The sequence below is a fragment of the Malania oleifera genome, chromosome 10, assembly GCF_029873635.1.
Source record: "Malania oleifera isolate guangnan ecotype guangnan chromosome 10, ASM2987363v1, whole genome shotgun sequence".
Lineage (NCBI taxonomy): Eukaryota > Viridiplantae > Streptophyta > Magnoliopsida > Santalales > Ximeniaceae > Malania > Malania oleifera.
The window spans coordinates 89,261,817-89,277,598 of NC_080426.1; the positions used below are offsets into that span (position 1 = coordinate 89,261,817).

General features: G+C 36.7%; 1 protein-coding gene across 1 annotated transcript in view; it reads right to left on the reverse strand.

Moving 5' to 3' along the window:
* Positions 1 to 15,782, reverse strand: part of LOC131166033 (probable protein phosphatase 2C 44) — a 44,110-nt gene that overhangs the window by 12,934 nt on the left and 15,394 nt on the right. The window contains exons 3-4 of the mRNA XM_058124254.1: positions 4,641 to 4,917; positions 4,144 to 4,298 (exon numbers count right to left, since the gene is read on the reverse strand). Of these exons, the coding sequence (XP_057980237.1) occupies positions 4,144 to 4,298; positions 4,641 to 4,917 (432 nt within the window). The remainder of the gene's footprint in view (positions 1 to 4,143; positions 4,299 to 4,640; positions 4,918 to 15,782) is intronic.

Genomic DNA, 15,782 nt, shown 5'->3' on the forward strand with positions numbered 1-15,782 from the left:
TTTTTTCCTTTAATAATCTCACACACAACTCAGATGGTTGAGATTAAAAGGTGAGGGAAATAAAGTATAAGGTGAACATGCATATGTGCACCTTGTGACTCTTTGCGCCTTGGTACACCTCAATATGCCTTTTAAAAGCCCCTCGCCTCTGTGCCTCATTGCACGATTGCCCTCACACCTAGGTGCTCCTTTGAAAAATATGGTGCTCAATATGATTACTGAGTTTAGAAAGAAGGAATTAAGGAGAGTTGGGTTTACAACATTTTCTACCTCTTTTCTACTTTAAAGAGTTCTAAACTAAACTTCCACTTCGAGCTATGTTAGCATCAGAGTAATAGACCAAGGGTCACCATGATTCAAGCTTGGAAGCTAAAAGTCGAATCCATATTAATATGTGATGACTGATGACAAGTTTGGGAAAGCAATCAAGTATTGTACTATTGTTTAATGTTCACTCGTCCACTTGATAAAGTTTTAAGGCTTGTTGACCATGACAATGAATAGAGCAAAATAACAAACTGCCCAAACTTTTAATGATCAAAAAGCCAAATACAACCATATTTAGAAAATCAATGGTACAAGATCGGATTTGCAACTTCATGCGCTAGGATATTCTCCTAATCCAACATAAGTTGTCTTGTATAAAGAGGGGGGGCCAAACTCACCCTAAAAGAATCCAGACCAGCCAATTCACTCCAGTCAATCCAGGACTGGCCCAGTCAGACAGCAGTGGACCGGTTCAGCTCGACTGAACTGAACTGGTCCAGCCATACCAGACTGAACCAGCCAGAAACACACAAAAATAAATAAATAAATAAATAGTGATGGAGGACCAGTCTGAGCCCATTGCTAAAAAAGTAACTCAAATGTTTGAGCAGAAAGAAGAGGTGAAAAGGCAAATCCATGAAGTAAGCACTCACTTAGCTTCTCTTGATTCTCAAGATGTTTTCAAAATAAAATTGCCTCTAAATTTGATGAGAAGTTTGATGCTCTCAAGTTCATGATCTCTACTCTCTTTTCCTTCATCGATCTGGGTTGAAACAAAAGGGAGTTCAAATTGCCTCTGAATTTGATTAGAATTTTGATGCTCTCAAGTCCACAATTTCTACTCTCATCCTTTATTAATCTGGATCAAAAAACAGGAGAGTTTCAATCCGAGTAGCAATCTGAATGTCATTTGTGTCCATAATACTATACCAACTCCAATACAAGCTTTTAGAAAGCCTGATTATGGAATCAAGGTTGCTTTGCTTAATTTCACTGAAGATGGTGATCCAGAGATACTATTCAATTGGTTCAACCAAATCGAGAACATCTTCACTTATAGCAGTGTCCTCTCAGAAGAAAATATTGTATCAGGGGTCACTCATGCACTTGGTGGCATAGTCTTGTTAATGAGTGCCAACTTTGGAGGAAAAAATCACTCTCGTCAATTATGAGCAAGAAATCAAGTTGAGTGCTTATGCACAGCAGGATAAAGATGTTCATGCATGCATGCTTCAGTTCCAAAAATTATTCATCCGATGCTCTTTTGATCAAGATGAACAGCAATGTATTCATTTGGACTTCATTATGGCCTACGCATTGAACTATAATTCTATGACTTTCATACGATGGATCAAGCTGCTGCTTTTGCTCGGACTTCTGAGAAAAAGAAATTAAGTATTGGAAGTATGCTTGTAAGAAACTGTATGTTCCACATGAACCACCTTTTGCCCCAAACAAGCCACCTAATTCCATGTGGGTTGAATGCGTCCCAATTGAACAATATATGACGATAAAGATGAACATGGTAATGTTAACAGCATGTGTGTCCACATTGACTCAAAGTCTAGTTCTTTTTGCTGCTGGGGAGACTGATGCAGCCAGCATGTACTTTATTTCTATTTTCGCTTTTTTATTTATAGTATTTTAATTAGGGTCGTATCATCAAGATTCTATGGTATTATCATTTAAGGGACCAGTATCTTAATCTTAGTCTATTTAGGTTTCCTAGTATTTTAGTTCACTTAGGAAACTAGCGTTTAGTTTATTTACATTTATTAAATTAACTTGAAATGAGATATTTAGGGTCCAATAGCCCTAAATTTGTCGAAGGAAATTGCCCATGATAGTGTAAATTGGCAGAAATGGATTCATGTAGCTGATCCCACCTAGTTGGACTAAGACTTGGTATATTGTTGTCGTTGTATGTTTCTTAGATCAGTTTCCTTATCTTTCAAGCATTGAAAGCCTATAAAATGGCTCCTCTATCAGTTTGATTCAAATTTTGCATGGAGAATTAAGTTGTCGCAAATTAATGCTGCATCACTTAGATGAAGATGAATATGTGGATGAAAAATATTATCCAGCACTTTGACAAGTGCTCACTGCACAAAAACATTTAAGGAAATGGGAAATTGGGGAAGAACTAGCATCTTTGAGACTCATGATATGCCAGGAGCAGCTACATACTATGATTACTGAATACTGATCCCAGTAGCTGTGCAAATTCACTATTAGAAGTCGTGAAAGAAGCTAAATCCAAAGGTAGTGTCATACCCTCAACCATATTAGGAGAAGTCGTGAAGAAGCTAAATTCAAAGGTTGTCATACCCTCAACTATACAAGATGGCTCAGGTGAACAATCCCATCTTGAAGGTGCACATTGTTTATTGAGACTACTTAACTATAAGATTGGTTCAACTATAAAAATAGTGCAGTGTGACATTCTCTTGGTTTAACTTTAGAGATAGTGCAGTGTGAATTTTGTTTGAAAGGATGGTTAAGCATCATTGTCTTTGAAAATTCATATCACTTTTCCATCAAAGAAGTACAAACTAATGCAACCCCAAGATCTTCCATTGACTAAGCTAAAGCACTTCATTGGCTTATTTCTTAGGAAGCAAGATGATTCGTCACATGGCAATAGCTTCCTTTGTCCTTTCCCCAACTGGGGTGGAGATTTAGTGCCAAGAGAGAATTGATGAACAACACTAAACTAGAAATTGGGTAAATCATTTTAATGCTATTTAAAGGTTGATACCAAATAATGGGTTTGAGGGTTTCTAGGCTCCTAAGCCCAATAGATTTAGTCCGAATTGTAGGCAGGTGGGCCCCCAGGAGAAGAGTCGAAACTGATATAGGCACTTGTAGTTTTCAGTTTTCTCTTTGTTTTCAGAGTTGGTTTATTATAAATACTGGAGTTTTGAGTAATTGAGTGATTATCTAGCAGTTGTAATTTGAAATTCCTGCCCCTCCCTTGGTCCACCTCTCCCCAAAAAAAAAAGGTTAAAACAACCCCTTTTATCTCTCACGCTCACACTTCTTCCCTCTTCTTCTTATTCTTATATTCTCCTCTCTCTCTCTCTCTCTCCCCCCTCTTCCCTTGCTGTGCTACAACAGCTACTCTCCCCTCCTATTTCTTTATGACGTGTTTAGCTAGAACCACAGTAAAACCACCCTCACAAACTAAATGACCAACTTCTTCAACTTGGTTTAATTGAAAGGTTAGGAACCAAATGGCCACTCTATTAAATTTTGGAGGGCAAGCAATAGAATAAAGATAATTTTCTAAGAAAAATCTTTACCATAATTTTTGAACCCATTCCTCCACCCCCCCCCCCCCCCCCTTCAAAAAAAAAAGGTATACACACACTCATCGTCAAAAACAAATGGATGAAATTTAAAGAAATAAAAATAATACAATCACTTCTCAATATTTTAAAACACAATTTAATAGTGTTTTCAAAGCAAATAGATTCACATAAACAACATTGATATTAAATTATCAGTTGGCCCACAAAAGCTTAATTTGTTAGGAAATGAACCAACATGTAAAAAAAAAAAACCACTAACAGACATTAGCCCAAACACAAACATGTAGGTCCAGTACACCTGAAGTAGAAAACTAATAACATATGACAAAATACATACAGGACCAACGAGAGGCAAACCCAAAATCTTTACAAAACCAAAGCTCTAATATCATGTTGAACTCTCACTTACTTGCAAATGCCTAGGCTACTAGAAAATAGGTAAACAATATATAAATATATGGTTAACAATTGGAAATGAGGGATGCAACATAGCAATCAAAAAATAAGATGAATGATAAAGAAAAAGAAAAGAAAAAGTTGTCAATAAGATACTATGACAACTAACCTTCCACAGGCCATCACTTGCCAATATAACAAACTCTATACTTGAGTCTATGGGCACATGTCTCACATCAGGCTCTGAACTTAAATGTGCTTTAAGGCTTTGATCCCCAAAAGCTCGTGCAACTGCAAGTTGACCATTAACCCGGGGCACATCACCTGAAATAACGTTATTACTTTTAAGTATCCAAACAACCACTGAAAGAATTGACCATGTTTATCGCAATTATTTTCTGTCATTTATCTCAATTATTCAATAGGGTTTAGGGCTGTCCATTCTACAACAAGCAGAAAAGCTACTACATCTTTATCTCAATTATTTGGTGTCATTTATATGGATACACATTATCCACTACATGAAAGAAATCCAGACCTAAAATTACAACAGGAAACAATAAGATATTTGCTACCTTTCTTATACACTTGGGATTTTAACACCACTTGCTAAAATTTCATATAGAATAGTGAATATCCATTAAGTGAAAAGACGACAAATTTTACCAGGTAAGGTAGTCACAAAGCCGCCCTGCTGCTCTATCCTACTCCGTTCATGATGTGGTTCATGGTCCACAGTGAGTTGATTCGCAGATCCCCGTTCACACACTACAGCTCTAGAATCACCAACATTTGCCACCCATAAGTCTTTGCCATCAATAACAATTGCGGTTACTGCTGTTGAACCACCAGTTCCTAATTGCATAGAGTTTTCTAGGATAAATGTATCAGTGGAGCGATATGCATTCTCTATTGCCATCTTAGGGTCTCTCCAGAAATTTGGCTGTGACAAATAGGTAATATGGAAAACCAAATATAAATGACCACACAAAATAGTTTGAGGGTTAGTCAAGGCAAAATAGTTTGAGGGTTAGTCAAGGTAAGAAAAGGCACACAGAGAGGTTTAATTTGGGCTTTGAAGTATGGTCTTAGGTTGTCACCTAGATAAACAACTTCCAACCCAATAGGTGAGCACAAATATCAAATGAACAAGAAAAAATGTACAGACAACATTATTTGAGCATACCAAAACATGAAACTTAATATTCTGATTTTGAAAAAAAAAATGTTTTTTTTTTTTGTTTGGGGGAGGGGGGGGGGGTGGGGGAAGGTGATAGATAAAGATGAGTTTCTATATACAACATATAACAAAGATATAATGCCAAATTTAAATTGGAGGAACCAATTGTCTTCCTTCTGTCCAGTTTTTCTAATTTGGAACCATATGTAGTATTCTCATTGCCATCATGGAACCCAAAATTTCTTTCAGAAGTCACTATTCAAACAACATAATAAGTTGAAACCACATTCTTCTTAGAAAGAAAGAAGACACATCATATCCGCCTATTTCTTTGTGTCGATTCCTTCTTTAAAAAAGAAAATTTCACAAACAAAAAGAAGGTAGATGATAGAGAAGGATAAGAACTGGCCAAGGCTAAAAATGGACAAGAAAAAAAAAAATTTAATGCAATTAGTTCAAGAATCCCTTTCCAAACCTTTTCAATCATATTTTTCTATAGAGCAACTTCGGTTCGCCAACTCTCTTTTTTCATCTTGCCCCTACCACAATCCAAAATCCAACTTCTTTTCCTCCTTGTGCAGACAGCAACACGTCAAAAATATTGGGGAAAAAAAAAAACTAAAGCAATCAATTCAAGAATCCCTTTTCCATCATATTTTTTTATAGAGCAACTTAGGTTCGCCAAATCTCTGCCTTTTTTCCATCTTGCCCCCACCACAAGCCAAAATCCAACTTCTTTTCCTCCATGTGCAGACAGCACCAGACCAAATTTATCCATCGAGCTCTTGAGCTTCAATATCTTTTTGATTGATCTTTTTCCTCTAGAGAAACAGAGGTAGACAAGATACCATACCCTTCTAGCTAACATTACTATTAATACCTTCACTCCTTCCAAACTTGGTGTAAGTGTCTCTAACACATGGGAAACGAGATCCTCAAAGTTGGAAGAGTTCAATTCACAACCATCTGTTTCTGAAATTCATACAATAATAAATGGTTATAGGCTCAAATCTACTATTAGACTACTCTTCACTGATTCATCACCCCATTTCTCTTGCTTCCATCAGAACCTCTACAAAAGAGTAACTTACATTATTCCTCTTCAAAGCTTTCCCCATTCACATCTCTGGGTGAAGGCATTGCTCTTCAAAGACCACGCGCATTTCAAAACCTAACTTCGTTGGCCTAAGCTGAGTCTCAGCATTGCTAGACCCAGCCAAGGAACTTTCTTTCAACACTATTAAGAGATTTCTGGCCACCATCATTGCATTTTTGAGTCCCATCATCAACAAGCCCATCCAGAACTTTTAAGAGCCTAGATTCGTCACACTGTAACCCATCACTGCTCGAACATCTTATCCCTAAATCTGGTCACATCTAAATCGCTGAAGAGAAAATCTACCAGACCTTTGAATCAGCCCCCACAACCTAGAGGATGATGAAACTGTTCCAGCCCTTTATCCATCCTTTTAATCCTGATGCCTAGCAACCTACTTCCTTCGTCTGTTGGTCTGAACTTAACATTTCTTAGCTGTGGCACTGAACTGCTGTCCCTGCCGACAACTGGGTCTCCCATATCAGGAATGTAAACCCCAAATATTAAACTTATGAGTTGGGGCTCTCTCAATTTTGAGGCAGCACAAGGTTTAGACTTGTTTACTCTTTAAAACCTGACAGTGATTGCCAAAGGCTTGGCTTCAAATGCACCTGCAATCTTAAGTGAACCAGGACCTTTGTTACTCAAAACCAGGCCCCTAGTTACCAGGTGATGAACCCACAAGCAGGTAAAATTAATAAAACCTAGCACAGGCCATTCCAAGCCCACACCATCCCACTCGGATCCATGCACATCACCCACTTCCTCACAAACCCCCGACCCCCAATACCTGCAGCTGCCACAAGACCATCACAAACCAGCGCCACTCCTTCGCAGTTGATGCAACACCATCCTGATGAGTTCCTAATTTGGATAATCCAACCGTCACAATTTTCCATCTCTGACAAACATTATTAACCGGATATAGACTTGTGCTTGAGTGTTAAGAATGGTCTGCCATCTTCCAAAAGATCACTGACTTCATACCTCCAACAAAACTTTGTTGACTCCCCCAATTCAGACCCCCCAGAATGAACATGAAGAAACCATTTCCATTCATGTGAAACTCTTTCCATTTGAGCTTTCCACTCAGGTGCAAACCCATTTAAAGAAACATACCTCTTCAATTAGATTTGGTTGCCACCCAGTAATGAATCCTCCCAAATTTCCTGTGGTGATTGAAATGCTCCAATCTCAAAAACCCCAATGATAAACAGTTGCAAATCCATCCAGCAGCCAATAAAAGTAACCCTAATACACCCATTCTTATTTTGAGCTTTCTCCACAAATGAAATAAACCCCCTTCCCCAATCTTCTCCAAGCACAGTTCAGATGAGATTTTTTCATCTGCAAAGACCTGAGGAGATTTTCCTCCATAATTTTGAATAAGCCTATCAAGAGAGATAAAGAGAAACCAAATGAGAAAGGGAGAAAAAGAGAAAAGACAGTAAACTGAAAACCAAGGAGAATGGATCATTATACAGTGAATCCTTGTCAACCTATGTTTGGGATTAAAATCCTGTGCATTGTTGCACATGAACAAAATCAAACCCCCCCTCCTTAGTCCTCAACTACCCAAGTGACCCCCCAATTGTGCAACACAATAGGTATAGAATAGTCTTTCCAAGCATTCACCTAGCTTAAGATATATATAGTAAATGATAGTTTTGTCTTTGAAAATTCTTCTATTTTATCCAATAAAAGATGAATTTGTAACTTAGGAATATACATACATGTACACACCCACACCAACACCCTCTCCCCCCCCCCCCCAAAAAAAAAAATAATAATAATAATAATAATAATAATAAGGGAGAAGAATGAGAAGATAAACTAAGCAAACACAATCATCAGAGCAAGTTTAAAAAAAAAAAATGTGAAAAGGTAAAATGGGGCAGAGAAGGGGAAGCCCCAAAACTGGTGCTTATATATATTTATTTCATTTTAACTAATCAACAGCTTGGTAATTATCAACTATTTTTTTTCAATATAAAAAAAAAACATAATTGAGAAAAAATAAGAAAAAAATACAGAGACAGTAGAACATGATATCCTCCAACAACAAAAAAATTACAGAAGAACTGCTCTCCAATCCCTTAGCATGTCAATCAAAGAAATGCCTCAAAACACCCCGAAAGCTAGAACCAGGAAAGAAGTGAGAAAAACTACTCTATTCCAAAATGACATAGCAGGCGTAAATAGATATTTAAAATTATACTATTCCTTTCCTTCCACAGAACCCAAAGAATAGTACAGCGAGCAAGCTACAACAAGACTTTCCTTTTTCACTCTTAGCATAGCCCTAAACTTCACCCCTCATAAATTCACCCACAAAGCAGACAGAGCGAAAGAACCATGTCTAAACCAAGGAGCCTCCCAAGAATAAATTAAAGTGCTATCACCCAAGGTGTGAAATCTGGGAAATAAATTTCCAAGGACCCATATGAGTAACGTGTCCCTGGACATCCACCCATTACGACAAGGACCATACTATTTATAGCTCTCCGCCAATAATCGGTTACAAAAGACTGTCTCCACTACCTGTTCCCCACTAAAGAAATGATTTTAGACACCACATTTTCAAGACCCAAACCTTTTCCAACTAAAATCTATTATCGACTGCCCCAACTAAGAGATCCCTCTTACAATCACCTGCACCAACCCACACACCCAATCCTCCCCCCCCCCCCCCCTCCCACCCCGCCCACAAAATAAATAAATAAATAAAATTTTTATTCATCTTTTGCACCTTCTTGGCCACAAGATTCTTAAAGAGAAATAATAAATAGGAATACTCAAAAGACCCCAAAAGAAGAAAGAAAAAGAAGTATAGGTCATCTTCCAACCCTCTGATCTCTTATCCACACACTCTGCTACAGGATCCCAAAGACTGACTGATCTAGGATTATATCACTAGCTCTTCCTTTCTCTCTTTCAACAAAGATCTAAATAGGTTAAAAGCCAAGATAGAACAAAATAATGACTTAAGGAACAAAATTCCTCAACACACCACTACCCCAAAAAAAACTCAAATTAACTGTTGTTATGCCACTGTTAGCAATACTAGTATTCAACCAAAATTTTTTGCCCAAAATTTCAATAAAGTAAGAACTTTCTAAAATTTAGCCACATATCAATTGGAAAAAAAAAAAATAGTGGCGTCTGCAAAAAAAAATTCTATCTCTACCAATCATAAGCCCCTAACCTTAATGACCGAGTCCTTGAGGCTGTGAAACCATTTTTTCAAAACATCAGCCACTACTCTAAATAAGAACAGAGACAGAGTATCCCCTTGACAAAGCCCTTTAGACGCTATAAACAATCTTTAGGTTGCCCATAAACAAGATTATATATCTTAGTGGAAGATGAGCAAACATTAACCAATTTCCTCCAAACCACCTCAAAAACATTCCTCCCAAAAATTCTATTTGGAAAATCCCAAGACACTATCCTACACTTACCCTAAACTAATTTAAAAACAGCCTCCCTTTTACCCTTCTTAGAATAATCTATCACCTCATTAATGCAGCATTAAGAATCATCCTGTCTTGAATGAAAGCAGTGGGCATCAGAGATAGTATTCTCAAAAACCTCTCTTGAGCAGCCAAAAAGCACTCCCAGTAAAATATTATTTAAAGATTAGTAACTCAACTAATGAACCTAGAATCTTTCACCTCCTACGAGCAATCGTACAAACAAGGGCAATAAAATGTAGAATTCACACTTGTCCCAGCCACGAGACATTGCCATGATACTCATGAGTAACTCCCATAAGATCACCACGATAACTTCACAACTAGTTTGGGAAAAAGCAGTAGTGAAATCATCTGGACCCTAAACCCACTTACTTGACCCTCCTCTTTAAAGAACTTTTTGGCCTCTCCAACTAACAAGCTTTACCCTCCAACCTAACTTGAACCTCCGCAATAAAAAACACCCTATAAAGTCTTTGATCTCCTCATCTATTTGCCTCTAAACTCAAAGCATAGCACTAGAATCCAACTCTTAACTCCTAAATGACATTCTCCCTCTTCTGCAATCAGCAACCCTATGGAACCACCAAGAATTACAATTAACATAATTGATCCACTTCAGTGAACACTTACGTTTCTACTTAAAATATCGCCCCCTAATGAGAGTCTCTTCCAAATCATTTCACAACTGAACCTTTTCAGCCCTATCCTCATCATCCAACAACCCACACTCCTCCAACTTATCAATACCCTTAATCTCTAAAAAAATACTCCTCTACGTCTCATTAGGATCACCAAAATTTCATCTTCAGCTTTACCTTCACAACTTCCACTTACTCATAACCAAGGTTGTTGAAATTGGGATCATAGTAGAATTGCTAGGAGGCTAGCATGATCTGATTGCAGGACCAGTTAAAGCATCATAAGATTCTACCAACAACATAAAAGTTAGCATCAAAAAGTATCTATATGCTATTTTTTCAAAATTTTCCATATTATAAAACTTAGTAACTTTGTAGTAAGTGCTCTAAACTAAGAAACTCACTCCTCAGCAGTTCAAATGAATAACAAGTCAATACCATCAAGCTGGCTTCTCCACATTAATGTCATCATTTAAACCATAATTTGCCTCATCAATATCATTAAGATCATCAATGCCTTCATCGTGCACCATCATCATTGTCATCATCATTAGTATCATTAAATGTGTTAGTGTATTAATGTTAAAATGTTTGAAGAACTTGGTGAGCAACAAAGCACAAAAATAAATTCATGAGTTAATAATTTTGTTAATACTAGTAAATATGTTGCAAATGGTATTTTTAAGTAATATATTAAATAATTTATAATATAGTTCAAATGCTTTTCAAAATAAATTAATAATAAAATATCATATTTGAGTTTGTAAATAGAAGTATGAATATTCAAACTTATTTTTATAAGGCATCACATAAAAAATGTAATATATACAATGCATCTTCTTCATTCTTTTTAATGTTTTAAAAATTCCCAATATATGACTTTTTGTATTGAAAATGTCAATAATTTTTTGTCATTGTTTTCATTAGATTTTTGTATATTTTATTTTCTTTCTCACTTTCCTTGACAACTAAACATGAAAAAGTTTATTCCTTTATATTTCCCTTTCCTTTCCCTAATGTTTTCCAAGTTCCAAATGTGGCATTAAAGTTGTAGCATTCTTTTGTAATTATCATGTTTCATAAATCAAATGATATAAATTCATATTATGATATATTATTATATGTCTATAACATATTATGAAAACAAGTGTTGGAAGGGTGTTCAAGTGTTGAGGGAAAAGTGTCAAAGTGTTAAGTATTAAAAATAAATTTTCAAAACTATAAACATTTCAATGAAGCATTACTCTGTCAGATGTGTGCTGAAGTATTGGCATGACGAATGGGGCAAGCATGACATGGACATGATATCCTTATAAAAAATTTCTAGTTCTTATTTTCATGACCTTGTAATGAGTATCTAGTATTAGTTAATGTGCATTTTAAGAAAATTAATAACATTAAAAAAAATTTAGTTCTTAATTTTTATAACCTTGTAATATAGTTATCTAGTATTAGTTTATGCGCATTTTAAACAAATTAAAAACATTTTTCATAATTATACTTATCAAATTTATTTTTATTTAATATTTATAATATATTTACTAATAGACCATGTTTCTCTTGCAGTTCAAATTTTAAAATAAAAGTTATATAGTATAGATTGATATATCACATAAGAAAATTCTTCTTGATGTGAAAAAAGTTCAAAAAATTTAGTATTGAGTTGCAATATAACTATATGTATATGCACATTAAACTATTCGACTAGGTACATAGATGATAGTTATAAAATCTCGAAAGACATGTATAAACATAATATGTTGACATGGGGATAGACATGTATAAGGTACTTTGAAAATGTTAAAACTATTATTTTCTAAAAGAATATTTTTTTAACAAACAATATGTAATATATATTATCATTTTTTGATTGATAGTATTAAGTGAGCACTTGAAACCTCCTCTTTAGTCAAAATTTCAACTGCGCCCTAGGGAGGTTCAAATTGGACATAAGAAATTGAGTTCATCCCTCAATATGTTGACCCAAAGCCACCAAAATTTGATCCCCTAAGTATCTCTGCATCTGTGCTGGTTCTAATAGTTGTTTCTTCAAAGAATAAGTTGGTAACAGTTTCTTGTGCATACAATTTGAATAGTGAACTGTCAAATTCCACTATTTTAGCAACAATAGAATCTTGAATCAGTTATATTCGTAATGAGGTAGCTTCTGCTGTCAAAGTTGCTTTGCGATTCTAATTCTCCTCTTAACCATCAAAGTTGCTTCGCGATCTGATTCTAAGGCAATAGAAAAGAAAAGATTACGACCAATGAAATATATTCGCAATCAAAGCTGCTTCTCGATTCTGATTCTACTCTTTGCCGTTGAAGTTGCTTATTATCCTCTCCACTGTCAAAATTTATTCACAATTTTGACTCTCCAGACTTGCTCTGCGATTCTGATTCTCCGGCAAAAACCTTTCTTCTGCCATCACGTTGAACAAGGTTTTGTCGGTCTCGAAGAATGGGGGAGATCAATTGCTCATTATGCAAGAAGCTGCTCTCATTCGCAGATAATGGTGACTTGCTCAAAGTTTCAGAGAAAAATGGAAGCCAAAACTTTCATATCTTCCTAACAAGAGAGGAAAGGAACTGGCTTTCTGAACAGTTGCATAACTTCCTATTTTAAAAAACAAAGAATCCTTGGGTCAAGACATTCAAAGCTCCAAACCACTTCTTCATGTTTTGGTTAAGAGCTAACAGCTTCAGTCGGTTCTTATTCTTGGAAAGGATCCCAAACAGAGGTGTGATACAGATGCTTTGCATATCAGAAGGGAGGGGGCAGTGGGACGGAAAAAGTTTTTCAATATAATCAAAGTATTTAAAGAAAACAAGAAAAACAAAAGCTTGAGCTTCAATGATGACCGATAATGTGTTGTTTGGACTGTGGATCAACAAATGCACAGGCAAAGGTTGGGAATACCAATCAGATTTTCAGTGGGAACAAGCATTCTGACAGAGGTTTGGGGACAGTCACAGACCTGCGAGAAGAGGGCATTTCCAGCAAAGATCAGAAAAGAGGGAGGAACTCCAGTGAAGGCAATCAGGAAAGGAATGAATCTATTCCCAGAGGGATTGACCATACCTTGAATAGGGGGAGTGGAAAGAGATTTCACCACTGGAATTCTAGGATTCATCAACATAATGGGCATAATTACAGGGGAAGATTCTTTCAGCACTGGAATTCTGGGATTCAGCAACATGGGCATATTTACAGGGGAAGATTCTTTCAGCGCTAGAATTACGGGATTCAACAACATAATGGGTTTAATTACAGGGAAGATTCTTTCAGCACTAGAATTCTTGGTATCATCAAAGTAACGAACATAAATACACGGGAAGATTTTTCAGGTCAAGTCTAGTATGGTTAGAAGGGACGAAGGTATTAAATGGTCCAATAGGAATAACTATGGCAGGCCTAACTTTAATTGGTCCAGAATGAACAATTTCAGTGGGCCTAAACCAACAAAATATAGGTCCAATAATGGCAGAGCAACTTACTGCCAAGTGTTGAAAACAGGGATAGAAGATTTGGGTTCTTTTAAGGCCCAAATGGATATTAGCACAGAGGGAATGAATAAATATGTGTTTGGGGATATTAAGGAGAGAGAAACAATATCTTGGAGGAGGCAAATAATTTGGATATATTGGAGGAGTGTGGCCTTTAGGGGGAGAAAGATAGAAAGAAAAGAGTTTTCCTTAATAACGATCTTGAGGTGCTTTTGTTGAGGGGAGAGCAAAGTTGTTGCCAAAAGTCGAGGGTTAGTTGGGTAAGAGAGGGAGACTGTAATATTCTAGGCTTTTTCATAGGGTGTCCAATGGGAGAAGGAGGAAAAGTCTTATTAAGGAGTTAGAGGTAGAGGCAGGGAGGGTGGTGAAAGATAATAAGCAAATTGGGAAAGAGATCACCAACTTTTTTAAAGGTTTGTATAATGACGAGTGTAGAATAGATTAATGGTGGATGGGTTAAACTGGAGTCCAATTGGGGTTGAGGAAGCTAAGTGGTTAGAGAGACCTTTTGATCCGGAGGAAGTTAGAAGGACAGTGTTGGATATCGATGAAGATAAAGCACCAAGTCCTGATGGCTTTACAGTGGCTTTCTTTCAGGATTGATGGGAAGTAGTGAAACGTGACATTATGATGTTTTTTTCAGGAGTTTCATAGGGGAGGGCTGGTGTGTAAGAGCATCTACTCTACTTTCATTGCTCTCATCCCAAAAAAAATTATAGGTCCAAGAGGGTGGAGGATTTTAGGCCTATTAGTTTGGTTCCTAGTGTTTATAAGGTGCTTTCTAAGGTTTTTTTGAGGAGGCTGAGAGAGGTTTTGGGGGATACGGTGTCTTCAGCCCATCTTCTTTTGTGAAAGATAGACAAATCTTGGATGCAGTTTTGAAAGCAAATAAGATGGTAGAGGATGTAAGATGAGAGGCAAAAAGGGAGTGGTTTTTAAATTAGTTTTTGAAAAAGCATATGACAAGTCAATTGGGGTTTTTTGAAGAAAGTTAAGAAGAAAAAAGGTTTTGGGAATCTTTGGTGCAAGTGGATAAGAGAGTGTCTCAGCTCTATTAATATGTTGGTGACTGTTAATGGGCAGCCCAAGGATTGGTTTGGTGTTTCAAGAGGATAAAGGCAAGGAGACCCTTTTCCGCTTTCCTGTTTACTCTAGTTGTTGATGTTCATAGCAGGATGATTTCTCGTGCCTAGGACTTGGGGGTTATTAGTGGTCTGTCTATAGGAGGGGAAGGTGTGGAGGTCTCTAATCTTTAGTTTGCTGATGATACTATCTTGTCCCTTGAAAATTATGCAATGAAATTCCATAAGGTTATTACCTTGCTTAGAGTTTTTTAGAAAACCACGGGGCTGAAGAAAAATTTGTCTAAGAGTGGTATAGCTAGTATTAATTTGAGTAGTAAGGAGCTTGAGATTTTTAGATCTTTAGCAGGTTGCGAGTCCATGATAGCATAAATTGGCGGAAAAGGATTCATATAGCTGACCCCACTTAGTGGGACTAAGGCTTGGTTTTGTTGTTGTTGTTGTTGTTGTTGTTGTTGTTAGCAGGTTGCGAGTCTTTGGCTTGGCCTTTGTCCTATCTTGGTCTGACTTCAGGGGTTAACTCGAATGATTTTTGGGACCCTACGATTGAGAGAGTGAGGAAAAGATTAGAGGAGTGGAAGAGGGCTTATCTTTCACTAGGGGGTAAAATCACTCTCATTAGTGCCTCTTTAGCTAATATTCCCATTTATTTTCTATCCCTTTACAAAATTCCCTATTTCCCTCTAAAGGTGGATGGGAAGTTGGAAAAGATTATGAGAGATTTTTTGTGATCGGGTGTTGGTGAAAATGAAAGGTACCATTTAGTTTGTTGGTATGTTGTTAAGAGGCCTAGGTCAAAGGGGGTTTGGGGCTTAGTAATGTGGTTTCT